This window comes from Hirundo rustica, chromosome 10 (assembly GCF_015227805.2).
Source record: "Hirundo rustica isolate bHirRus1 chromosome 10, bHirRus1.pri.v3, whole genome shotgun sequence".
Lineage (NCBI taxonomy): Eukaryota > Metazoa > Chordata > Aves > Passeriformes > Hirundinidae > Hirundo > Hirundo rustica.
In genome coordinates, this window is record NC_053459.1 from 6,176,808 (window position 1) to 6,204,296 (window position 27,489).

Genomic DNA, 27,489 nt, shown 5'->3' on the forward strand with positions numbered 1-27,489 from the left:
TACAGAAAGCTTTGGGAAGAAGCACTCTAGCACCTTACAACTCCAAATAATTGACTTTATGTGATAGGGGAACAATCAGCTGGAAATTAGAAAATCATTTTCAGTGAGTGACAAGAATGATTCAGTGGTTTTGTTAAAGGCCCTGGGTGGCTGGGATTAAGATTTGATTTAAAATCTGTATTAATTTTGGAGCAAAGGAAAAACTGAAGCTCTTAATGAAATCAGTTAGAATTTAAATATTGAACACTCAGCAATAATTAGATCAGCAATAATTTGATTCAGGTAAGGGGTTTTTTTGTCAAAATCACACAGATCAGAGCTTCAACAGGTAACCACAACAAACAGGAAGACAGAGCTCTGCTCTGCTCATTGGAACTGAACATTGCCTTCCCCGTCCTCTGCCATCCCCCACACAAAAGAAGGAAGGAAATGATCCCAGGATTTCAAGGCCCTGCTGGTGCCTGGATGGCGAACCAGCAATGCTGCATCCCTCCCTCTGGGGACCAAAAGCTGCTCCACAGACCTGCAACGCTGACTTAGCAGCAACTTCCTCGTGCTCATTTCACTGAAGGGTTTTCTTTTCCAATGCCACCTCTGTGAGCCATTTACAGCGCAGAGGATTGGGAGCCAGCAGCACTACAGGCTACTTACTTAGTTCAGAAGCCCTGTCAAGATGACTTTGAAAAGAACAATTTACATTTGAACTGATGATTCAATCATTTCCCTGAGACTTAGGCTGTAAGAGGAACTAACAGAAAGCACTAAATATTGAACTTGGACTCCAAAGAGGTGTCTGACGTGGGGATAGACACAAAAGCTGCAGGATTTGCTCTTATAAATCTGCTGCATAAAGGGACACACCAACAATTACTGTGAACTTCTTGGTCTCTGCTAGCACTGATGTAGGACAGAAGGAAGAAAAGCTGAAGGACAGTACAAGTATGAAACTACATTTGCCAATGCTGTCGTCTTAGCTTTAAGCTGGTCTGCCACTGAAAGAACTTGGCCTTAAGATAATTTTTCCCGTCTAAACTTTAAAAATTCTGTTTTCAGGGACTGCTACTAAAAAGCAAGAATTTCAAAAAGTAACATTTCTGCAGCCCTGACAAGGGCCCAAGGCCAGCATTCCATGAGAATGGAAATTCTATGATTCTAGGAAGAGATAGAAAATCACTTCTTAGGAAACAAAATCCACACACAAATTGGCTATTTCCACTCCGAACATCCAGGGCCAAGTCTGGGCACACATCTGTACAGTTTTAACACCTCTTAGTTTTAAATTCCAGACATGCTAATTCTGCGAGCTTTCTTTCATCAGCTTTGTTTTTCCTAGCACCCTCTTCAGAACAAGCAGTCCAGAGGTGACCACAGGTCAGCCTGAACTTTAAAGGGCCCAAAAAATTCATTTAAGGTAATGATACGTGTCCCTTTCCAAAGATGACACCACTGAACAGCCCGCTCACAGACTCAGCAGGCCAGTGGCCCAGAAATGACAGGGACCCACCATTCCTCCACAGCAATTGCTTGCTTTGTAGGGAGATCTTCAAAAGACTTTGCATTTCTTTACAATATTTTAAATTAATTAGGCTATTTCCTATATTCCAGTAGTATTTGGCCCAATTCCAAAGAAAAGATACTTCCTAGAGTTGTTTCCAAACCCCGTCTGAGTCTGTTCTAATATTTAACATACTGTTTTCTTTTCCACTGAGTGACAGGTCTGAAGGGGTTCCTTGGGCCTAAAGAGTATTTTCTGAAAGCGTGATGGAGGAATAGTTGGGGAAGGAGAGAGAAGCAAGAAATGAGTACACAACAAGCTGAACCACAGGACAAAGCAGCAGTAGAATTCTCATTATTCCCATTAGAGAAGAGAATCAACTTCCCATGGGAGCCTGCAACTGAGATTTGTGAAAAGAAAACTTCTCAAAGGCTTAAACCAAAGAATGCCAGGTTGGTCATTCCTCTCCTCACTGAGGGAGAGGCTTGGCTTTGCAGACTGGAATTCCACAGGCCCCTGTACTCCACCAGCTTCACTAACTGAAAGGCACCTCAAGAGCCAACGGATTCCCACCTCCTGTACAGAGAACAGCCAAAGGAGTTCTCTAATCCAGTCTATAATCTAGTGAAGTGTCTGCAACACCTTGAGGAAATGGCAAAGCCTTCAGAAAGGCACCTGGGGGTAAATGATATCAGGTTATAGCCAGGCAGGATCACCTTTGGTCACAGTAACTCAATTTATTTCAGCTAGTCCTCCAGTCTGAAGAGCCTTTTCTGAAGATCTCCGAAGAGACTTCCAGTCGTTTGAGAATAACTTGTCCTGAAGAGAGGACAAGTGTGATAGTTCACCTTTTAACATTTCCCAGGGCCAGTCATTTCTCTGCAGTTGTAAATTAACTGCGTAATTTACCTGGGCAGCCAGAAGGCATAAGAGACAATGAAGAAAAAAGCACTTTTGAATTTTCCTTACTGGGCACAGAACAAGCAGCAGCAAAAAGCAGGATAACTGAGGGAACAGAAGTCCTACAAAACATAAGAACAGGCAGATTCTAGATTTGGAAGGTGAAGATCTTCTGTAGCTTTTAAAACGGGAACCACAAGAATCAGCAGTACTTGCAAAAATCCCTGAAGGCCTGTTGCTGATACAAATTCCTTAAATTTCTCATCAGCCTCAACAAATGCCCATTTTCATCTTTTCATCTCCTGTGAAGTCTTCCCTTCACCTGTTTGTATCTGGTCGAAAGGGAAGATAATCCAGCAGGTTTTGCCCAGGGGCTGGCCCCACTGCTAATCCCTGGAGAATTTCAAGGACCAGCCTTGGCACAAACTCAGTCTGTCAGTGAGAAGATACGCTCTGCAAATAAAAAGCATTTTTGACAAAGCAGCAGCAGCTCTCAGGCAGAATAGTTTGGGACTTGGTTGCCATTTAAGCAAAAAGATACAGGTGGGTGCCACACTGACAGTACAGGGACTGCAGTGCTCAAGGTTTTCATTCTCCATTGCTGCAAACTGAAGCTGAAAGAAAGCTGGAGGAGAAGAGGGATGAAATGAAAGCTGCAGTGAGCAATCTAAGAGCTAAAGTTACCTGTTCAATTTGTATTAGTGGAATCAGGGACCAGAAAATGTTAACATCAGCTGAAGCAGCAAGGTACAATAAAGTATGATCAATGGTTTTTAATCCTCTGAAGCAAGTGGAGCAGACAAGCAAATTATCTCAGATGTTTTTCAATATTTTAAATTAAATCTTTAACACAACCTTACACATTTTCAGTTATGAACTCACCAGGCAATTGGCTGAAGAACAGGATTAAGATACAACCACTTTCATCCATCATTAATATCAATGTCAAAAAAATAGATTTCATTCCTGAGCTGATAAAGTTCAATAAAAACACCAAGACTACTTTAGAGAATTCTATGAAATTCTAAATGAAAAGCATTACTCAACAGCCTGTTCTGTAATACATGAGTTTAACAGATATTTCAAGTCTCTCTCAGTTACGTTGAAGAAAGTATTCAGTCAACTACAATCAAAGTTAAAACAAAAAAGTGCCTGTGATCGAAGGATCATTATTCCAGACCTGTTGTGAATCAGTGAAAAGGAGAGTAGCAAAGGACATACCTTGGAACTGCTCCCAAAACAATCAAGTTGGCTTTTTGTTTGTTGTTTCCAATTACAGCATTTTTCATATCTCTGTAAATCCAGAAAGAAAAACAAACCCTGGTAAATTATGCTGAGGTACTGAGGGCTTATCTATAGAATTTACTATTTCCATGAGGCTTATCAAGCAGTTTTCCACATGTCCATGCTGCAGCTACAGACTGGGCAGTGCTTCAGGGCACAGTTTCCTCAGCCCACAGGAAAATCCCCCAGGGCTCTGGGATTCCACTACATCCCAGCTCCTGCAAGTAAGCAAAAACCCAAACTATCTCACATGCACACCATATACCAAGAATTCTTATTACTGAGAAAAACTAGATACACTGGTTCTTTGTGCTCATACAGTCACCAGACTTCTAAAACAATTTAAAAACCCCACTATTGGTTGGGAAGTCAAATATTGGTAATTGAAAGTATTAACCAAATAGTTTACTGGGTGCAGGAAAAGGCAAGTTAAGAAAAAGGAACAAGGAACCATCACCAGTCTCCAGAGACCAGGCTTTTACTCTCCTCTTCACCCCAGACTTCCTTTACGTATTTCAGCAGGATACCTAAACATCTGTACATCAAAATCTCAGGAATAAAGTGGAAACCAGAGCATTTTCCTGCCTGAGAGTCACTGCAAGGTTACACACATTACAGCCATTCATACTGTGGTACCAGAACATGGGAAGCACTTTGGAAAGTTGACACTGCTTGCACACACTAAGAATTCCTATGAAAACCTGTGGAAAATTGCTACTGCATCCTAAAAACTACCACCACCTGGTCTTTTTTCTCTTTGTATGAGCACATTGAGCATACATGAACATCAAGAGAATCTGAAAGCAAGCTTGCAACTTAGAACTGGTTTCAGAAAACCAAGATAATTCAATTCTAGGAAGCTTTCTAGTTGTTGGGGCATTTAAGAGCAGAGAATAAAGATCAAGTTCAGGTCATTTTTATCAACAGAAACCCAAAACAAGATTCAGTATAGTTTTAGCAGCAAAATTGATAAGTTAATCACTATGCATGTAATTTATTCAAGCAATTTGGGAGTGGTAGTGACTGCTTTAAGTGAGCACATGTTCTTGCCTCTATATCTCTCCCAGCTGCTATCTGAAATTTTTAAGAAATGTAGAGCAGCCCTGTCCTGTAAGATCTGCCCTGTCCAGCAGGAACACTATACAGTCCTTTGGTGCCCACTGAAAAAGCAGATTTCTCTGCACCAAGCAGCTGTCTGAGTGCCCCAAGCTCAACAACTCCTTCCATTAGAGTTGTGAAAAACTTCTCAGCCAAGGCAGGCAACACCTTCCTGGCACAAACAGGACCTTCATAGAGCTCAATTAGCAAAAGGTAATTGCCTGTTCTCCCTGAATTTCTCCACGTGCTCTCTCCTTGCACACACAAGAGTACTCAAGGAATTCCAAGCTAGCTCCAAGTCCAGCTGTGATCTCAGAGCTCCAGCACAGGAGCATCACTAAAAGCAGCTCAGCTGCAGTTTTGTGCACACCTGAATCCAGCAGTCAGGAACTCCCCTGCCAAGGAGCCATCACTGAGCAGCAACTGCCAGCCCAGCACGGCTCCACTTCACTCAGCATCAGTGGGAAAGGCTGCACCTCCCTGTTGTGTCTCCCTAAGCTGGGTAACTTCACACCACAAGGCAGGAAGCAGAGGAGAAAGAGCAAGGTCAGGAGACAGGCTAAGCTGGAAGCCGTTGAAAATTCCACAAATGGAGTTGAAGTTGTCACTAAAATCAGAAACAGTACTTCAGTGGTTTCTATGCTGAACCCTTCGCATTCAAGGTGATTTTTAAAAGTTTGTGAAATACAAGAGTCAGTCCAAAACAGTGGCAGAAGCAATGGTCAGATGTCGCAGAGGAATACTGGAAACTGCACCAACAGATGTGTCAAGTTCAGGTACTAAAGTGCTCAGGCCACTCCAGGACTTCTGAAGAGGCTGCCTCTCCCTGCTACCCTGAGGCACCACTCATTGGAAAAGCTGCACCATATCCACAGTTTGCAAAGGCATCTCAAGGAGCTAAAGAGGAGGCACTAACCAAGCACTGAAAATTAGCAAACAGATTTTGGTGATGTTTTAATGCTCTGCTCAGGTGATTTTACACCGTATTTTGTGTTTAAACAAACCCAAACAAAACTGAAAACAACACTACCTAACTTTTGTGACTCCTGCCCCCGTTCCTAACAGAATGGTTTGTTAACCTTATAACCATGTAATAAGTATTGTCTATCAAAATTTGATTTAGAGACCCTTTCACAAGTGGCAGGAGCATGGCCAAGCTCCGTAACACTCAAGTGGAGAGGGTTAGTGAGGGCACGGTCCTGATCTGTAATTGATTCGGATGAATTTCTCCATCCTGCGTTCATAAAGTTCCTCAGAAAAGTTGTCAGATAGGTAAGAAATAGCACAAGCTTGAGATTCCTGACACATCCAACACACTTGAGATTCCGACACATCCATCAACTTGCAGAAAAGTCAAATACCTTCAGACTGGTAACGTGACCAAAGCCTGTCAGAGACAGGACTCAAAGGTCCCCACGTCTGTGCATTATGGCACTCCCGAGTTCCCTGCCACCCACAGAAGTGACCCTATTCAACACACAGGAAGCCATGGATATGGAAAGCAAGAACACCCTTAAAATGCCAAATGTTGCATTGTAGTGGACTTTTTCTGTGTAATAGGAAAAATAATTATGCAATTCCATATGATATTTTATGGAGATTCTCCTGGTCAGGAAACTAATTCCCGAAGAAGTAAGGAACTACCATATTCTGGCCTGACTACCAGGTCCTTGGTGAATCATAAATCTTGGAAAAACTGAGGGCAACTCCCTTATTTGAGAACATTACCACCAACAAGTTCAAGCTTGACTGATCTCAGATCCAAGACATCATGAGATACATCCAAGGGAAAAAAGCAGCAAAGATCACTCTCTTGCACAAGAGGTAACAAAGAAACCTCAGAAACCCAGTGGAAAACCAACTCCCACTTTATTTCCAAATGCCAGGCACCCTGCTCCCATTCCCTCTGTGCAAAGGAGTCCCTGGCTCGAGGGAGAAGGGGACAGCAGTAACAGTGCAGATACATGGAGATGAGAACCTGAGAAGAACACCTCCGTGGTGACTCCAGGCCTAACCTGTGACAGGACCATGACCCAGGAGATCCAGCCTTTCCGATTCCCAGCTCCAAGCTCGGGTTCTGAGCAGCCAGCTGGAGCAGCCTCCCAAGAAAAACTCAGAGCTGGCACCTGCACCCGGAACACCTCAGCACCAGTGAGTTTCTCAGCTCAGAACAGCACCTCTGTGCAAGGGCAAAAGACAAACCCGAAGTTCAATAAAACAGAGCCCTTAAGATGCATTTGAGGTTGGCTGGGTTTTTGGTTTGGTTTTTTTTTTTTTTTTTTTTTAATAGCCTGCTTATTAAATCTTATTAGTTTAGATTCAAACTAAATTCCAAATCATTTAACAAAATAACCTGAATTACAATCAATCTAATGCATAGATTTAAAATCTGATACTTATGCTGCCATGTATTACAGAGCAATAAAGCAATTTACATGAAAAAAAAACAGCAAGAAGGAATAACACAAGCTGCCAACAATAAAATACTGCAGAGATCCTAGCTAAGTGCTTGGGAATATTGCTTCCCAAAGTGCAAAACCAGCTTTTTGCTGCTCTTATTGCTTCTTAAAGAAATAAAAATAGCTTTTCATCAGTTCAACGCTGTGACCACTCAGCTTTAAGTTATGAAACAACCTAGAGACTGGAAAAGCAGCAAGACTGATTTTCTGGGGTTCCTTGAGAAACTTGAGAAAAGCAGAAAAAAATATTGGGTGATGTTTATCAGCTCTAACAATGTTTCAGAACATTGCAACCCAAAAGCTATCAATTCAATTAATTAGTTATAAATAAAATGCAGTGCATGCTAGTATATGAACACAGCCTGGTTGTTTAAAATATTTTAGCTGTACATTAAACTAAAGAAAAATCTAATTTCCATCTAAATACAGCTTGACAAGAGTTACAAGAGGAACTTATTTGCCAAATGTGTATGAAGTACTGGTTTTATTACGATATTTAATGTATAACTGTTTAAAGGCACCAGATATAGCTACTTCAGATAAGCAAGAAGTGATTTTAAATATAACAGCTTGTAAGTAAAAAATGGTCTTTCAGTTTCAATGATGCCTAACCAATAAAAACCAATATTATTACATGTCTACATCCTGAGAAAATTAGTAGTAAACGAAAATTACTATTGCAGAAGGAAGCTGAGGCGCTGACCTTCATCCTACACAGAAGTTACTGAAGCTCAACATCTTCGTGAAGTCAGTTGTAAATTTGGGACTCTTTCCACAGAATAAAACCCCAACGAAACAGAAGAGTGAGCTCAGGTCCCAGCTGAGAAAGAAAAGACTTTCACAGCATCCCCAGTGATCCCCCACACCTGCACCTCTCCTGCAAAGAAATCCTGAGAAAGCAGCATGGATACAGGGACACCCACGCAATAATTTGGCTCCACCTCCACTTTTAAATATAGTAAATCAAGCACAAGCAGAACAATTGATAAAATTCTGTTAGGAAGCCCTGGAGCTTTCCTACGTTACCTTCCACCAAAGCAACACAAAAGATCTTGAAATGAGCCAGAATGACTCGAGGAAGCAGCCACAGGAACTCCAGAGAAGAAGAGGAAATTAACAGCCTGCATGACATTTCCTCATCATGGCTTTTGAAAACAGCAGGGAGCCATATCTCAGGGGTTCCTAGACAGAGAAGGGTATCAGACACGAGCTGAACAATCCCAGAAGGAAAAGCACCCTGGGCATCTCCAGCCAACGCTTTCACTTTCAGTATGAAATAGTTCCAAGAGATTCCGAGCCAGTTACTCAGGCAGATGAAGGTCCCAACACAAAGCACTGTCAGGGCTGGAGATTTATCCACCAGGGGCTGCCCAAAGTCACCAACAGCAGAGTGACACTAAGCAGCATCCTCAAAGGTTTCAAAAACTCAAAATGCAACCTTCTAAAAAGCTAAGGTACTGGCAGCTGATACAGGGACACAGCTCAGGCAAAAACCAGCTGCCCCAAGTGCAGGAGAGTTTCTAAGTTTCAGGATCATATAAGCAAATGGCACCTACACTGGCTGGACTCCACTGTGGAGGAGCTACGTTTGCACAATTATGCTTCCTCCAGCTTTGTTCCTCTCCTCCTCCCTTTCCTCCACTCTCATTTTTATAGACAGATGCAAAATGTCACAAGAATTAATGACCAGGTTTTGCATGCTAAAATGCATCCATCACCATTGTCACAGAATTAATTTCTAACATGGACACTACTATGGTTTGAAGCTGTTCTCCACTCCTTTAGTAAGTAGAATGTTTGTACCAACATGATTCCTGGTCTGACCAAGTGAATAAAATGTTACAAACTCCTGCCAACTCAAGCAAACCCCAGAAGTCCTAAACCAGCCTATTTTTAAGGTCAATCATCAAGTTGGGAAGCCAAGTTTCAAGATTTCCAATCCCATTTTAAAATACTGGTTGACACAATGAAAAAGATGATTTTACAGGAAAGAACAAAGCAGCACATCAAGGCAGCGTTCAACTCCTCCTCAGAAACCGTGACACAGTCAACATACAGTGCAAACTAAACAAACATTAAAACAAAAACCCCTCAATCCATGGTTGTTCTCAACCTTAATTCTGTAGTCTCAGTGCATAAAATCAAAGTGCTGTAGTAAAACAGCACCTGGCTATAATTACAGCACTGCAGAACAATAGAATTTAACATAGTGCTAAAAGTGATAGTTTAATCCAACTCCTCCATATCACAATGCCAAGTATCCACTCTGGAGAGGCAACTTACCGTGTCATAAGATTCCTGACAGAGAAAGTCTACCAAACAGAAAGGGAAGTGTTTCAGTGACCCACACCTGTAGTTAGAGATATTGATAGCTTACTCCTACCCTGAATTTATCCTGTTTTCCAGTGCTCCTCCCTCTCTGTGTGACGGACTGAGAAAACCCTCTCATCCCAAGCCTTCCCTTCCACATAGGAGTTTACATCAGTCAGTTCACGTGCTGCCCTTCTGATCAAGATTAACAACGTCAGCTCTCCATATCTTTGGCTGCAGTTTCAACTCAAGTTCCTTTCCAGTCTCTAACTGGACTGATCAAATGGAGATGCTGGTTTTCCCAAGCACATTTTATTGCCTCACCCTTTGCACTGAGTCTGGATATCCTGCTACAAGTTGCATGAGATCAGTAATGGATTGACAATTTGCCTCACTCAGCCTTAAAAACAATGTAACCCAAATTTAAAGTGCTTGAAGTTAGTGGAGGATGGGAATTTAGCTAACTTCTATTATGCAACCTGTATAAATTAAAAAAAAACAAAACCACACGAACCATAGCTAGAAAGAGCTCTGTATTATCAGAATTTCAATTTCATCATCAGTCTCTGCTATTTAACCACACTAGGTCCTAGCAGTAAAGAATTACTCCAACAGAGGCGTGGCCGAAACAGCTGCTGCTCAGCAGAACTCTCACAAATCCTCACTCAGAAAATCCCTGCTCTGTGATGCCAGATCAGCAAAACACTTCTTCCACTGTCCCAAAACAGCCAAACCACATGAAAAGAGCAGCTCCACCACTGCAGCTTCACATCAATGACCCAAAATATCAAATACAGGTAACTGTAGTACCATTTTTTTTAATGTCTCCATCTTCCACTAAGGACATTTCACTTGCCAGTATAAAGGACTACCATCAGTATTTAGCAGTGCATTCCACAGCTTAAGAAAAAAATAAATGAAATGTAATTAAACCAAGAGGTATCTGTAACAGTGCATTTTTACTGCACTGTTCTTCAGTCACTGTCTCCTTATTTAAAGTTACTTTTGTCCACTGTCCCATTTTAAGCCCACCACTCTTTATCTACAGAATGTTGCCCACCACAAGTGATCCACATGCAGAAGTCTTCAGTTTCATTCAGGACAGGAAGATACCTTAAAATGGCCTTGCAACATGTGTTTGGCTGCTCTAGATGTGAGCTTGGAATATTGTTTGACACTGTTCACTGCACCTTAGGTCTGCAACCACTGAAGGATTACTAAACCCTCTTAATTTAACATAGCTAGTACCCATTAGATTATAGTAATCCAAAGTCCTTCTGTCATGAAGCAAAACCTCTGATCTTTATTTCCAAATAGCCATCAGAACTAAGGTGATGTACTGGCCTAGTCAAGCCTAAATTCTCTTTATCAAATGGGTGTTACTAAGTTCTCATTAGAACAGAAATCCCCTAATATCTATATGCCCATAAACTCCCTCATTCTGGAGCTTCTGGACATTTCAGATAATGCCTGTTTGAATTATATTTTAGCAAACGATTCTATGAGCTAGCCTTCCTGCTATTATCCCCAAAGAACAGCATCTCAACAAGTGACATTATCATTTCAGCACCAGCAACACAGTAATACATACAAAAGTCAGCTGAATCATCTGGTACATAGGTTAACCGGTAAACAGAATTCTGTCCTTTGTATGTTACTAGAAATACCAACACCTTACAGGGCATTAGCATAAAAGGTCCATATTGCAAATAGAAAATGAGCTTCTATTGGAAAGCCACTAAATTCAACTTTTTTTAATACTGATTCCAATCAGTGCAAACTGGCAGCATGGAACCAAAAACTCCAATGCCAAATCTGAAGAATCACAAACTCAGCAGCACTGCCGGCTCTGTGGCACGTATCCCTCAGGCCCAACCTCCGAGTTCAATCTTAACAACACCCCCACACCTCCAAAGGGCAGAACTATTTCTTCCCAGCTGCCTGTGCCCTCCCTTGCAGGCAGCCACTCCCTCTGTGCAACAGATTAATAAGGGAAAAGTAAACTCTGAATGGCCATGTAATGTTCAGCTGTGCTCAGCTTGAGGTCTGTCACTGAGTCCCAGCCCAGGACTCCTGTGACCAGTGCTTGCCCCATTCCCTCCAGCTCCCTCAGCCAGGCTGACAGAGGCTGTTCCTCCTCCCTCATCTGACTCTGAGCCTCAAGCCATCACTGGAACAGTATCATCATGCTGAGGGTGGCATCAACAGAGGGGGTTCGGAGAAAAGTGGCTTCACAACCATCCAAAAGTAGCAGTGAAACAGAGTCAATAACCATCATTCTCTCATGGGCTCAGAGCAGTAACTGCAAGGCTTCAAAAATTAAACATCCCTGAAAGGATGAAGATTGCTGGCCAAATATCCTAGGTACACCTGAAGTTCAGCCCATCTCTAAATATTAGACCAGGAGTTACAATACATAACAACTTACTTGCCAAAAATTGCTATTCTGCATATGCAGCTTTTGCTGCATCATAAAAAAATGCGAAACTGAAAGCACTTCTTCTCTGTGACAGGAACAGGAACTGAAGCGCATCTTCTTCTCTTCCCTTTCTACACCGTCCTTCCACCTGACTACAAAAATCACTGCACTGAAAGCCCCTCTCCACAGAGCACTACTTAATTCTCTTAGGTTTCAGCCTTTCAGTTCCTTCTCTCCCTCTGAAAAGCCTTCCTCCACAGCTCACCTCTCAAAAGGGAAAAACCAACAGCAGCACCTAAACCTGCTCCAATTTCTGTGAGACCCTGCAGCTCCCCAACCCCAAGCCACAAAGATCCCATCCTGCAGTTTACAAAGCACCAACAAGGGACTCAGGAGCCTCTTCCCTCAACACATGAATGACTCTGCACAAAAACAACGTTCCAAAAAATTACATCACTTACTGTTAGCCAATAACACCTCCAAGTTTCCTGCAGCATATGCATCTACTACAGCGTACTGTCTAGGAGACAGACTTGACCAAAATGTACAGGGGCAAACTATGACAGGAACAACCCTCCAAGGCCTGCTCTGTTTCCACTGGGCCAAGGGAATATGCACAAAACCAGGACAGCTCCTGCAGAAAACTGAGGTTCAGAAGTACCCACTGAGACTGAAAACCTGATGCAGCTGCTTGGGATGCAAAATGTGGAAACAAGTGGTGTTCACCACCTAGTGTTACAGAAAGTTTGTTTAACAGACAAGAAGAACAATAAGCAGAAGTAGCCTCTTCACAACCGTCTGAAGGGGGGGGTAACTGTTGCTCCATTAGAAATGAGATGGGAATTTCCTCTCTTCCCACTTAATGAAGTTGCTTCTCCTATTTCACAGAGGTTTTGCTGTGTGCACATGTGAACACTGCAGTGATGATCCCTCTGACAGCCAGAACTAAGAACACAGCACACTATTACATAGCCATGTGTAATGAACCTATGCCTGGAACATTTATTACAGACCCAAACTACAAAAATAAAAGAGTTGGATGCAAAACACACACTGTGTGAGGACCATGTGCCATTTCTATAGGATATTTCTTTTATTGTGCTGAGAAATAAAATGCTCACAATGAGGTTGGAAAACATTTGTCTACTTATTCCTGCTGGCCATAAGGGACAGGAACAGCAGTAGCACAGGAATTCTCAGTGCACCACAAAGATGGTAATTTACAAGTCTTAAAGGATGACACCTGTCTGACTGCTGAGGAATAGCCTGATGAGAAACAGCTGGAACCTTGGGTAAGCCAGGCTTGTCAGAAAGGATGCTCCTTTCAAACCCAGCCTTGAGGTGGGAATACACAGCTCTCCATAAAATGACAGATTGCCACTTTGGAGGCACCAGGCTAAATGTAAGCATGATAAAATGTCTCTCAAAGAAGCCCTCTTCCAGCAAATAAATTAGAGGATAGAAACAGGTATCAGTCTTGCATCTGAACAATGTGGTCCTGAGCTTAATAGCAGGTGAAAAGCAAATGACAGTCTAAGGATCACAACCCAGAAATGCTTTAAAAAAAATAAATAAATATGCAAAGCAGAAGATGATGTTGCAAGAACAACCTTGGGACGAATGAAGCTCTCATAAAAACACAGAAATTTACAGAGCCACTTCTGTTCTGTTCCTCTGCCAATAACAGCAAAACACGGAAGAGAACCTCTGAGAGACCGCAGCATTTAATGCACTGCAGTATCTGTGTGAGGCAATGCATGCGCTGCCAACACGAGCTGCACACCTGACATCAGTGCTGACCTTGCAGAATGCACTCAGAGCACACGGGAGAAAACCTGAGCTCTACAACAGCCAGAGGAAAGGCTCACAGGAGCACCTAAGGAGACACCAAGGAAACCTCTAAAGACCTCTCAAGCATAAGCATGGCCACGATGTAGAGTTCATGTTTACAGAAGGGAACTGCTATATTAACCTAGATTAGATTGCTCATCTACAGAGTCAGTAAGCAGAAGGTAAACACACACACTGCCACACAGATGGGGGTATTAAGATGGGCCTTGAACACTTAAGGGCACTACCAGGTACAGTAAAAAAGGCAGCAGACATCTCAACTTTTCAAACCCTGAACAGAAATTCAGGATTTAGTGGCAGGTACAATTCTCCCCTTCCTACCCACTATCCATATACAGATGAGCAGGACAGAAATTATGTGAACAGAAGTTCTGCAGGAAACTTGGCATTTTGAAATAAGATCTATAGACCCACATGCAGCAGTACTGGACAACAAGGAAATGGTTTCTGTTTTCCCAGTAGAAAGAAAATAAAAAAAGCTCCTAACCAGGTGAAGCTTTGTTACCTGGACAAGGAAAACTCTGAACACCACCCCTCTGAAAATTCATGGGAAAGCAAGGAAAAAAAAGAGATTTTAATCATTTAAATGCTTTCAGAATATGTAATTAAGGCCTTCTCAAGTTACAAGATGAAAACTGGACTGGCATGATTTTCAAGTTCAAGAAGCATTTAGGTACATTCTACCTTTATCAAAGCTCATTCAGAAGTTGGGTTTCATTAAAATTACAAGGATGCAATGAAAAAAAGCCCCAAGCCCAAGTTATTCATTCAAGCATATGAAAAACAGGACTATTGTAACTGAAGACAATCTGCAGAAACAAAGCCTCTTACAACAGCCCATTTTCTGATCCTTGATATTCATACAGTTCCGTCAATCAAAATAAAAATCTAGGTCATCAGTATTTCCAGCCAGGATACAGGGAAAAACCAGCACATCTTAGGAAACAAAGATTCTCTGCAAAAGGATGCAGCATATCTGGTAAAGCTTCTGACAGGCACTTCTGGAAAAAACTTTAATCCTTTCCTACTCCACCCCAAATACTAGATCATTCTAACTTCAATTCCTCTGCATATACCCTGAAATCAAAGAAAGAAGGACAAAGCAGTATTTTTCTGCCCAAAAAGAATCCTGGACTGACAGAAATTTTTAATATATACACTGCTCTAAATTCCATCTTTTATATACATTTTTATATTCTTTCATATTCTTATTCTTTTATATCAATTTTTCTAAATTGGACTGTCACACAGACACCCACCAATATTTCAAAAACTCATCTGCCACAAAGGACTGGCTCAGAGTCAGTAAAGATACTCTCACGATTAAGATTCCAGCCAGAGCATCACAAATACAGTTTTACCATCCAAATCTGCCCTGTGAGAGATTTTGTGAAATAAATTGGTATTTTCTTATCTTTAAATACAAGAAAAGGATCTCAGCATAGAATCCACTGACACCCACAGACAAGATGAAGAATTTCAGATGTTACTCAAGACTAAGATATTGCCTAAAACTCCTGTTTCTGGGAGATCACTTGTACTGCAAAAGATGGATAACATATCAAAAGATAGGGAAGGGATTACCAAGGGTTGTGGGCTCCAGTCCTTTGAAAAGGAAGGAGAGCAGGGATGGAGCAGCAGCCATGGCTCAGAGCATCTGCCAGGGAGAAAAGAGGGGCTAAGTCACCCCACTGGGACACTGGATGGGACACGTCCTTCCCCAGGGCCACCCCACCACCCTCATGAGGAGGGGACTACGAAGGCCAAGGGGTGGAAGCAAAACCAGATTCCCCTAGGGCAGAGTTAAGAACCTGCATCGTTACAGCAGGGTATCAAAAGATCTTATACAGGTAAGGGGCTATTCCAACCAAGAAAACTTCCAGGACAGCTTTACCTAGACTGGATTCTTCACATATTTTAAAGGGACACTGACGTGCTGCTCCTGGACATTCAGAATAACTGTTTTCATCTGCTGCTGGGGAACACCTCAGGTCGTGCTAAGCAACACAACCAACATTCTTGGCTTTTTGATCCACTCGTTCCTCTGATTTCTCCTGGTGTTTTACTAGACAGCCACAGCCAGCAAGCTACTGATAAGCCCAAAAAGGTCTGGTTTCACCACCTAAGTCAGTCCTGGGCAAGGTCTCATTTGCCACTTTGCTGGAAAAGTGATTCTAGAGAAAGCTCATGGCCCAAGAACAGCAAGGGAACAACCAGAGCTTTGCAGCAGCTTCACTCCTGCTCCTTGACTCACTCTCTCAGTCACTGCCCTGACCGCTGGCACAAAACACAAGTACTGAAATATAGCTTGCATCCGAGTTCTGTGGAAGCATTCTCTTGCAGCTTGCAGTTCCCATGGGGAGACAGAAGCCAAGCATTAAAAAAGTCAAAGCCAACACGCAGACATGGCAGCAGGGGAAAGAGTAAGAGGCAGGTACACTCACTTGGCAGTGTAGTAAGAAAAAAGAGTTTCAACAGACCTGGAAGAGGAGCAAAACATGGCCAAAAGGCAGAAATACATTAAAAAAAAAAAAAATTCAGTGCTCACAGAATGTTTAACCTCATTTCTGGCAACTGGGAGGCTGTGTTATAAACCATATGCACTACAGAGTGAGAGTCTACATCAATACTATCTCTATATCAATACTGACATATTTGTATAAAGATTTGCCAACTACATTTCTCAAAAAAAACCACAGGAAGAGTTTCTTGCCCTTGACCTATAACTCTACTGGGATCAAGTTCACCTGGCCTATGCACAACCAAGAGCCCAAGAGTGTTTCAATGACTTACATGACACCTTGCAGGACTTTTTGGGGATCGAGATCAAACAATCTATCGACATAGTGGCGGCTACTGGCTGTGACCTCCTGCAGAGAGAGAGCAAACAATTGCAATAGTTTATATCAATTCATACAACGGCTTATGCAGCAGCAAGTCCACAAAACTTCCCAGGCAAGAGGCAGGGAACCCAGAGAATTATATTTAAATGTGCAGTGCATTACTGCTGGGCAACATCACACAGAGATAACCCTGTGTTCAAGTGTAACCTAGAGAAGATGAGGTGCTTAATGTACACAACAACATGGTAAGTGTCAAAGCAAGTTAACAGAGAGCTATTTATGAACTGCAGTTATCAGCACTACCTTGAATTGCAGTTCTATTACGTTTAATTACTATACAGAATAAAAATCAACTCCTGGAAGAAAAAGTTTCAACGAGCAGTTAATGTTGCTCAAGAACCAGACCCACAAACAAGCTCTCCAAAAAAAGGAAGCTCGTAACAAGATATTTCTCAGTAACTTACTTTGTCACAACACACCTACATTTCAGAGCCTGTGCCACACACCTTCAAGGGGACAGCAGCACAGTACTCCCCACAACATTCTCATAGTGCTGTATAAGACAAAGCAAATTCTCTTCTCAGCAACAGGACCATGCTTGTAAGCTACACACTTATGCACCACTGATTTGTTATTCCTTTTGAGAAGATCCAAAGCTGGAGATGGCAAGCATTCCAAAATACAAGGGTGGGAAAGGGAATTTTCCCTCCAGGTTCTCACGAACACTTGCCAGGGTGTGCTTCCATTATCTCACCTTTTTTTTCTTTTCACCAGCTCTCTTTTCATTAAGGCTTGCCCATCTTTTCCTTTTGAGTTTTCCTTGAGAGAAGCTCTAAAGGAATTGAAAACTCTTCCTTGCTTTAGCAAGTACCTGCTATGAGGCTGAATCTACTCCTGCTTCCCCACCCTGATGTCAAGAGGCACCAGCAGCTTCTTGCCTGTGGTCTCACACCACAGAGAAGAATCATCTAGAGGCAGCAGGGCTCCTTTGTTTCCAGGAACACTATTAAATTATGCCACGTAAATCCTACAGATACACTTCCACCGTGTAACCAAAGACAGTATTTTTTAGAAGCAATAGACTTTTACCTATCTCACCTACGTATTTACATGTAAAACTCTTCTAAACTTCAAAGATCCCGTAGCTTTCTGTTTCTAAAATATCCTGGCTTCCACCCATCAGCTACGAGGTCTGCAGTATGTAGAAGGGTATTTATATGCAGGCGGTCCGCCCCCCCCCCAAAAAAAAAAAAAAAATTATCGACATAATCAGTTTCGCGGATCTCTTAACCAGCATGAATTTTTCAGGGAAGAAAAGGAAAAGAGAAGGAAAGCGCCGACCCTCCGCTCCTGCGGCAGGACCCGAGCCGCACCTTTGGCATCGCTACTCCCAGCACCCGTGCGATGCAGCAGGACCGCTGCGCGCCCTGGGCCGTCCCCCGGGGAAGGGAAGGTGGCTGTCAGAGGCTCCCGCAGCACGGCGGCTCCTCCCTGCCGCAGGAGCCGGGACGCCGCGAGGAGAGAGCCCCGGTTCCGGCACAGCCCCCGACCCAGGGCGGGCTGCGAGCGCACCTGGGAGCCCCTGCCCCGCTCCGCAGCCCCCGAGGAAAGGCAGCGCCGACAGCGCCAGGGCCCTCCGCGTGCCGAGCAGCAAGCTGCCCGGGGCCGGGGAGCCCGAGCCGTGTCAGCAGCGAACGACACGTTCAGAGCGCCGGTGCCTCCGCAGCCACGGAACGGGCACCTCGCAGGGGGAAAACCGGCGCCGGGAGAAGTTGCGGCGCGGGGGCGCAGAGGGAAGGAGCGCGGCCCCGCCGCCCGCACCGCCCCCGCTCCCGGCGCAGCCCCAGGGCCGCTCCCGGCGCCGCCGGACGGCGGGGCCCAGCGGGGGCCAAGGTCAGGCAGGGCCCGGCCCGCGGCACTCACCGAGAGGACGCTCATGCGGAGCGGCGCCTCCAGCACACACGCCATCTTGGCGGAGCGCTCCGGCACCGGCGGCGCCTCAGGCCGGCGGGCGCGGGCTCATGGCGGGCGCGCGGCGGGCGGGGGCCGGGGGTAGCGGGGCGGGCCCAGCGAGCCGGCCGGCGCCGAACCCCCGCTGCCGCCCCACCGCGCCTGCGCCGCCGCGCGCCGCCCGCGTGCGGGACTGCGCCCTCCCTGCGCACGCGCGGGGCAGGGCGCGGCCTTCGCGGGCCGCGGAGAGGGACGGCCCGAGCCGAACGCGAGCCCGAGCGGAGCCGAGAGGAGACGAGTCCGAGCCCCACCGAGCAGGAGACCGAGTGGAAACGAGCTCGAGCCGAGCACGGACCGACTCGAGCCCAGCACGAGCAGACCCGAACCTAAGCCGAAAAGAGCCCGAGCCGAGCACAGACAGACTCGAACCCAGCACGAGCAGACCCGAACCGAAGCCGAAAAGAGCCCGAGCCGAGCACAGACAGACTCGAGCCCAGCACGAGCAGACCGAACCGAAGCGAGCCCGAGCCGAACAGGAGCCCGAGCGCAGCCGAGCACGAGCCAGAGAGCACCGAGCCTTTGTCCGAGCCCGAACCGAAACGAGCCCGAGCCCGCCCTTTCCCCTCAGCCTCGCGGCTCAGAAATGGTTTGGGTTCCTTGTCATTGCTTTTGTTGCCAGCATTGATTTGCTTGATTTTGAATTTGTTTTTCACAGAAAACACCCCAATCAACCCACGACTTCACTATGATGTGCTACAGGTTCTATAAGATCTGCTATCTTTTTTATTAGCCTTGCTGTGTTACACAGCTTGAGGCATGGGGACGCTGACTGTACCCGCCCTGAAGTCAGAACTAAATGGGGACAGGATGGTAAAACAAAACAACAAAAAAAAAGCACAAAAACCTCACAGCTCGGGTTCACACCTCTCAAACTATGTCATTCAAGAAAACAGAGGTTTGGCAGGGGCTAGAGACTGCACAAGATAACAGGAGTACAATAAACATACCTTAGGATGCAGTCACAAGGTGACTTTAATAGCTTTAATTTAAAAATACTCCATTATGAAACAGGGCTATGCCTCTTTGCTGTTTTTCTCTGAGCAGACATGCTGTGAAAACACCTGTGTGCTGGCCTGGAATGGAGCAGGTGAGCACTTTTCTCAAGCACTAGTAACAGCAAAAACTGTTTTGGACTAAGTACACACTGACAAAAAAAACAGCAATACAAGGGTTGTACAGAGAAACATTTTCCAGAGGTTTCTCATCAAAACTTCAAAAGTTTTCAGAGATACTCTAAATCTTTATAAAGAGGACTGGAGACTCGGGGTCTTAAAAGCCAATTGAAATTCGTCAGCATTCCCTAGAGTTTTCTGTACTTTTTGAAGTATCTGGGCTTTACTGGAGAAGCTCAGCGCTTCTACGGAATCCTCCGTGCAGCAGAGAATCTTGCCGACAGGGAAAATCCATAATGGATGAAAGCAGGGGAGGGGAGGACACTGCAAACTGCAAAGAGGTTATGAACAACTGCAAGAAAGGGCACGGCAACTCTCAGGTCAGACATGATTCACACTCAAAAAACATTTATGTTCACTCTATTTACCAGCTGCACTCTGCTCATTGGCACTGAAGTACTTTATAAAAAAGTATTAAAAGGTTCAAAAATCAATATTGTATCCTGTCCAAGTCTCCTGCCTTTTAGAAACACATTTGTCAGAAGAAGGAGGGGGAGGCATGGGACAACACAGAACAGAACAGTTTGTTTTAAAAACATAAGGAATCAGACTGAAAACTCTATTACATGCAAAATACATCATCTATTCCAGTGCAGAGAGCCTGAGAGCTCAATGCTATGCTCAGGTTCCTTGGGAGACTTTTCAAGTCCATAACAGAATTTCTATTTAAAATACTTTATTTCCATCATAGTGTTCAGCTCATGTTAAGATTTTACCACCGCAGACCCAGGAGAGAGACTTAAAGAGACTCATCTGGCTCAATAACTTACCAGACAGTTCACAGCTATTTTACACAACCTGAGTGTCACACCCGGGTTACTCCCAATTTCTCCTCATACCTCAGCACAGCTCTTTCAGTGGCTGTTCTGACAGATAAGCTGTTAATTGAACTGTTGAGAGCATTAATCATGCCCTTTTCTAGCCCTTGAATACTTAACATGTTTAGTTTTTGTAGTGAACTGCTTGACAGGAGAGGAAACAATATGAACCCCAGACCATGGAAGTGATTTAAAGACAGAATTCCTGACCCTGATGCACAACTCACACTCACTGCTCCCTGTCACCGTCAGGATGCTTTCTCCTTCACACTGCCTGTGCCTTGGAGGAAGAAAAGCACAGGAGCTACTTCTGCTCTCCGGGCAGCACAGCCATGACGAATTCCATTTAAGAATTCCATCTGTCAGGAAGGCTAATGTGTCTAATGACATACGCTTGAAAACATTGTCATTTTCATTAATTCACTCAGTTCTATCCCCATGGCCTCTTAGGCCAAAGGAGTGCCATTTAATAATTCAGGGCAAAAAAATAAAAAGAAAACTTCCAAGAGGGTCTCTATTCTGGGAGCTCTTGTTCTCCCTCAGATGAAGATTACAAAGGTGCTTTGGAAGATTTCAAATCCAGTTTTAAGAGTTCAGCAAGTTACAGCTACAGAAATGACAAGTGAAAAGCGACACTAATGATAATGGGAGGTGTTACTGTCTCAGGCAACTTATACACCCACTGCCTTGTATGAACACAAAAGACAGCCCTAATTAGCCAGAGCTGAGACAGTGGTGGTGTCCACATTTAGAAAGCTGCCCTTCCTACTTACATTTTAAGACATTGTTCTCAAGTTTTAAGAAACAGAGCAAAAGTGAGTTTTTAAAAACAGAGATGCACTCTTCCATGGGCCCCATAAAACCGTCATCCTCCAAACCAAGAGACTTGGTTTACTATCAGAACTGTAAATAAAAGCCAATCCTGGGCAATACATAGTGCTTTGTTTAGGACCATGAAGTTTTTCTGTGACATGACTATCACCAGAAACAAAAATCTTCATTCTGCTATTGCTGTTTTGTTATCATGGGAATTCTGTTTTCAAATTTCATTCATAGGGTTATTGCATATGCTATTTTGAATTAATAGTTCAGTATAAAACAAGACAAAAGCAATAAAATAAAACCATTCAGTCTTCTAAGTCAGACATCCTCTCACTTGGACTCAGGCTACAGTTTAAGAGTTCTTGTTAAACAAGCACGGTGAGTCTTGTTCAGCGGAAGATATGGAGTATATACCATACACCAAGAACGGAAGCAAAATCAAGGATATGTGAGCATTACAACCTTTGACAAAGTACTTTGTTGGAAAAGTCTCTGCCTCTTTCTTCGATGTCTGTTCTGGGTAAATCACCCTCCCTGTGAGAAGTACATCCAGCCTCTGAGCTTAGGAAAGTAACATGACTAAGATCACGTGACATTAAAAGCACGCATAGTCCACTACAGTTCTCACCACCTTCCCACAGAAAGGCTGGGAGAGAACTTAATTACACACCCTGTGAGGTATTAATCTGTTTTATCTTCGTCCTCTGCAGCATAGATTGCTTGGTTCCTTCTCTTGATTTTTTTAACACCGCTGTTCCCGTTTTCATCACCACTAATGCGCTTTAATGACCTCTCAGTGGAGCTCTTTTCCTCCACCTGCTTGCTCCCACCAGACTTCTCCAGTTCCTCGTTGTTGGAGTCCATGGCATCGTCAGATGACACTGCCATAGAGTCTGGCATGATCCGAATGTCGGAGAAGCTCGTAGAGAACTCAGGAGGGTGATCAGGGGAGGGATCTACAGAACATGTACTCAAGTCTTCATCACCACCTTCTTCATCCAGCATTATTTCATCTGGATTAAAGGATGAGAGGCCAGAATTATCTGTATTGTATTCACTGGGTTCCTCTGCTGACCCAGTACTGTCCATCTCCTCTTCCTCCTCCTCTTCACATTCACCTCGTCCTGAGCCCTCTTCTTTTGCCTGCTGGATCCTGTCATTGATGTCAGTGAGGCCAAACTGGGCACAGAACTCAGTGGTCTGTGGATTGATGGTATGAACTGGCTCCATGTTTTTTTGGGGCTTGGTGGGATCGTAACAAGCAGCTGTCAATGTGAAGTTGCAAGGAATTTTAAGGTCATGGTTCAGCTCTTCTAACACCTCTTTAATGGCTTCTTCCGTCACACTGTAGTCCCACCTAAATAAGTGCATAAAGTTTAAACAAGTGCAGCACGGCAAAAGGTACTGCCTGCTCCCACTGCAGAGTGCAACCTTCAAAGATGGGTAATAAATTCATCTTACAACAGACACTTTATTTCTCAAATGCTTTTTCAGGAGGGTTTTAATTTGGTCAGTAGTGAGACACCCTTCTCCCCACCAAGGATTAATGTATTATGTCAACCCACGCCCATAACCCAGCCTGATTTTCACCCTCATGGTGTCGTTTGTGTCCCTCAAGTACTGGTATCTAAGTTTAGAAAACAAAACTACCTGCCCAGGTAGAGCAGTAAAGAAGTTGTAAGCTTTTGACTACATCTTTTGTCAACATCCCCTTTTCTTTCAAAGGCATTTAGCAAGTCCCACAGGCATTACAGACTGCAGAACAGAAACACAACTCCAATATAACTTACTTCCAGTCCAGAAAAACAAACAAACAAAACACACTTTCATCTCTGTTTTGCAGACAACTTACTTGGCATGAAGGCCATTCTTTTCAGGCATATTCCAGGTGCTCTGGGTCACATTAACAAGACTGTTGGTGGCCTTGAGGACTGCAATCCACTCGGCATCGTACTCCAGTGAGTCGCCTGCATTGGGATCATGCTCCACGTCTATTATCTACTTACAAAAACACACAGAAAACAGGTGAAGTGAGTAGTTTCTCCTGACACCAGAATCTGATTAAAGCCTCAAAGATTACTTTCACTGTACAGAATTTTAATGAAGTTTAAAGCACGCTGAACTAGTGGTCTCAACCAAACAAGTCTCTTCAAGCCAGCCCCCCCGTAAGGGGCTAACAAAGGCAATCGGTAACAGTAAAAAAGGCATTTCTGAATTTCAGCTTACTCATGTTCCTTTGCATAGATAGAGCCCATGCTCATACTCTCTTCCATCTTCAAAGGTAGTTACCAGGGCAAATGGATCCCACCACACATCCAAAGGACAGACAATTAACCACTCTCCCCTTGGGATGATAAATAAAAGCCACTCTAAGACTAGTAAAACCCTTGAGTGCATTTGAAGAACACACTGTCAGCAGCTCACTCCCACAGCACACTATTTCAGACTCATCCATTGAAGTCAGGAACTTTTTCTAAGCTGGATGGAAATGGTAGGATTAAGGAAACACTGCGCCTATACAGTCGGCTTAGGTCAGGACATAAGCCTACAAAGACTATTCCACACACCCAGCATTCCCAGTTTCTTAAAGATTCCTCCACTTATCAGCAGTATTCTTCATCTTATATCTAAGAACAGCACTAGCAGTCCAAACAAACAAAATACTTAAACTGAAAACCTTCTACACATGTTCATCACCTGCAGGAAGTCTCTGTGTGGCAAGCATTTATCCAGAGCCAGAAACTTGGTTGCTTTTGGTAACTCTTCTTTGGAGTTTGTCTAGGAAGCAAATGGAATTAACACAATCATTATCACTTATGTGAAATTTGACCATTCTAAACGAGCTATATAGGCAGGTTTAAAGGTACAACTTCTACAGAAAACTTTCTGAAACAGAAAATTAGCAGGGATAAAGAGAAGGATAGACTTCACTGAGATCTAACAGGAAGCAGGATGCAGATGATAGCAAGATAAAGCAAGAGCTACATTTCAGCACTAACCAAGGCAGCTGAGCACATCCAGCCTTCAGCAAAAAGAAAAACTGTAACTTGATTGGAAACAGATTTGTTGAGCCTACAAGATCTGGAGTTACATTTTTACAGATGAATAACTTGCAAATAGGAACAGCACTGGCACCACTTCAGGAATAACTGTTTCAACTACAGGCTGGTTTTGTGCATAACCGGGGGCTACCAGACCTGCAAAGCTGCACTACAGCGATCCTCCCACCTTCAGGTAACCACCATCTTCAGTCACTCCCTTACCACCTTTTTTTTAAGTCGTCTCCTTTTTCTCACCTGTTTTGAAGCTGGCTGCTTCCCCAGCAGAGGAGGAGAGTGCCTTTCTATACAGTTAAATTAACAAGTTTCAAGAACAGTAACTGTAGCTATTTCATGCTGTTTCTGAAGAAGATTAGGGAGTTATACCCTTCATTTATGACATCTCTTTAATTTACATAAAATAGTAGTCCTAACACCCCTTAACCTTTCATGGTTTTAACTGAGTTTTAGAACAAAAATCACTAAATTGCTTTTCTGGACGTGACTACCTGCACTAGAATTCTAAAGTCGGCCTGGGACGCATACATTCTTCATTTTCTATCCCCCTTTACCTCGTGTTGCATGAAAGCTGCAAACTTAACATGGAGATGTGCTGAAAACCAGTAGGTGGGTTTCAGGTGCTGCAGAAGCTCTGAAGCAGCAGGGCTTCCCAACGTGTTGCTCTCCACTTCTTGACGGAAGAAGGATTTCATTTTGAGGAGCTGTTTCTTGTTTCCGTAGTGATAGATGCTCCTCGGCCAGTCATGAGACATAAAAATATCGATGGGACGCTTGAGCTGTCAGGACAAAAAGCACATGGCATAAATACAATATATTGACAAAGGAGTTTAGAAATTATTTGAGGCAGTCAGCCATGCCTTATACTGCCTTATAAAAGAGTTCATATCACCGTAAGTCAGGCACTCAGAGGAAATCATAGCTAGAGAGCAAGTCCTCTGCCCACAATCAAAGGCATCTTCTTCCTCATAAAATTCTTAAAAGCTTTATTGAAAAGGGATAATGGCTAAGCACAATATTCCTCCTCAAAGGACACAACCATAAGATGTCTGATCAACGTGTTAAAGCCTGTTTTGGTTCAATAGCCACAATACTTGATCAGAGTAGCTTTAACTTCCTAATTCAAAATTAATGAAAATTACACTTGTTTAAAAAATGAGCTTTTCACTGACCTGTTTGAGTTTGAAGACTTCAATATTCCTCACATGGTAAGCACTTCTGATGGTCTGCTGGTTGTATGGTGGGCACTCAAAGTGGCCTGAAATGTTGAAAACAAGAACAGTTGCCTGAATCACTAGTTCCCTCCTACAAGCAGCTTTTTGGGGTCACACAAGCACCTAGAGTAAACCCAAATACAAGGCTGTGATTTTTCCATGATTGTTCAGAGTGCTGCCACCCACCATGAAACTATAGCTCAACAGGTTCAGTAGCAGCCTAAACAACCCTGTCACTGCCCACAGGCACCACAGGCTCCGGAAGCACCAACGTGTACCCTGACAAAAGGGATGAGTTTCCAACTTTGCCTTGGGACAAAAAACATGAATGCCTAGCATAGCTCCTACATACTCTACAGAATTAACAGAAAAATTGCTTTTTTAGTTATTGCCAAAAGAGATTCGTCTCGTCTCCCTCATGCAATATTCAGGTATATAAAGTGCCCCATTGATGACAGCAAATTTAATTAGCGTTGACAGATATTAGACAGAATCAAGTGTTCTAGAAAAGTGGTCCAGTACTCTGCAGTTTGAAAGCCACCTGCAAAGCTTCTCTGAAGCTGTTTATAGCACAGTACAGTAACCACAAGGACCACTCTTTCAAGTGCTGAGAGCAGAAAGAATAAACAGTCTTCCCCTCACTCACATGGGGTATCATCTGTGACATGATTTTTGCCAGCCTTCTCAGGAAGAACTCTTGAATACACAGTCACATAACCAGGAGGAACAAAATGTACTGACCCTATGCCTCAGGGCAAGACAATACACTTATACAGTGTCACAGTTATAAACTGACTGTTTCACTCAAGGAAAATCAAACAGTGCTGCACTGCACACTGAAAGAACACTGCCGTGGAAAAATCAACACTGTTCCAACAATGCTCCAAAGGCACCTTGCTTCCTGCTGTGGTCACCGGGCAGCTACAGACTCATCTACCAACGCCAGAAAAATCCGTGTATTGGACCAAGGGTGGTTTCCATGCTAAGAGTCGGTTAGGGGCTGAGCACAGTCAGACCCTCACATCCCGCCGCGTCCCCGGCTCTCCCCTCCCTTCCCTGCCAGTCCCGCTGCCCCGGTACCTTTCCGGTAGTCGTGAGACTTAAAGATGCCCGAGATGCCGCCGATCCTCACGCCGCGGAACCGCACCACGCCCGCGTAACCTGCGGGACACGGGAGGAGGGTCACGGAGGGGCCGGGCAGGGCGGGGGCCGAGGGGGAAACGGCCGGGGGACCGGGACTGGAGCGGAGGGACCTTACCCAAGTAGTAGATGTTGGGCGCGACCCACCCGCCGTAGGGCAGCTCCTGCAGGTGGTTGGACGCCTCGTGGTTGCCGCCGATGAACACGGTGAGCACCGGGGCTTTCTTCTCGCCCGAGTAGTACCTGCGGAGACACGGCAGCTGCTGGATCCGACCAAGCCCGCGCGGGTCGGGTCGGGGGCCGGGGCCGGGGCCCGGGCCGGCGGCGCTCACCGATAGAAGGTCTGCATGTGCCGGTACTTGGCCGGCACGGCCATGCACCGCAGGTCCGCCTCGTTGCGCACGGCCTGGAAGTCCCCGCAGCAGAGCAGCAGGTCCGGCCGCACGTTGTGGCGCCGCTGCAGCAGCTCCAGCGTCTCGTACATCTTGTCCAGGGCGCCGTGGCAGCACCCGGCCACCGCCACCTTCATCGCCGCTGTCGCTATGAGCGGGCGCCGCGCGCCTTCCGGGTCACCGCCGCGCGCGCCTTGCGTCACCTC

The 27,489-nt window shown here is 44.4% G+C and overlaps 2 protein-coding genes across 5 annotated transcripts in view; both read right to left on the reverse strand.

Moving 5' to 3' along the window:
- ARMC8 (armadillo repeat containing 8) overlaps positions 1 to 18,722 on the reverse strand; it is a 61,749-nt gene extending 43,027 nt beyond the window's left edge. For 2 of the 4 annotated variants that reach the window (XM_040074110.2, XM_040074112.2), the window contains exons 1-3: positions 18,583 to 18,722; positions 16,610 to 16,686; positions 3,617 to 3,688 (exon numbers count right to left, since the gene is read on the reverse strand). In XM_040074110.2, the coding sequence (XP_039930044.1) occupies positions 3,617 to 3,688; positions 16,610 to 16,686; positions 18,583 to 18,627 (194 nt within the window). In that variant the 5' untranslated portion in view covers positions 18,628 to 18,722. Of the gene's footprint in view, positions 1 to 3,616; positions 3,689 to 16,609; positions 16,687 to 18,032; positions 18,057 to 18,582 lie in introns of those variants that run through there. The other 2 variants (XM_058421923.1, XM_040074111.2) reach the window with 2 other exon arrangements.
- A 1,450-nt stretch (positions 18,723 to 20,172) lies between these two features.
- On the reverse strand, positions 20,173 to 27,451 carry DBR1 (debranching RNA lariats 1). The gene is made up of 8 exons (XM_040074600.2): positions 27,224 to 27,451; positions 27,010 to 27,134; positions 26,832 to 26,912; positions 25,710 to 25,795; positions 25,092 to 25,316; positions 24,179 to 24,259; positions 23,334 to 23,479; positions 20,173 to 22,838 (listed from the first exon to the last, which is right to left on the reverse strand). Exons 1-8 carry the CDS (start codon positions 27,418 to 27,420, stop codon positions 22,163 to 22,165), a joined length of 1,617 nt encoding a protein of 538 aa, XP_039930534.1. The 5' UTR covers positions 27,421 to 27,451; the 3' UTR covers positions 20,173 to 22,162.
- Between the last annotated feature and the right edge of the window lie 38 nt (positions 27,452 to 27,489).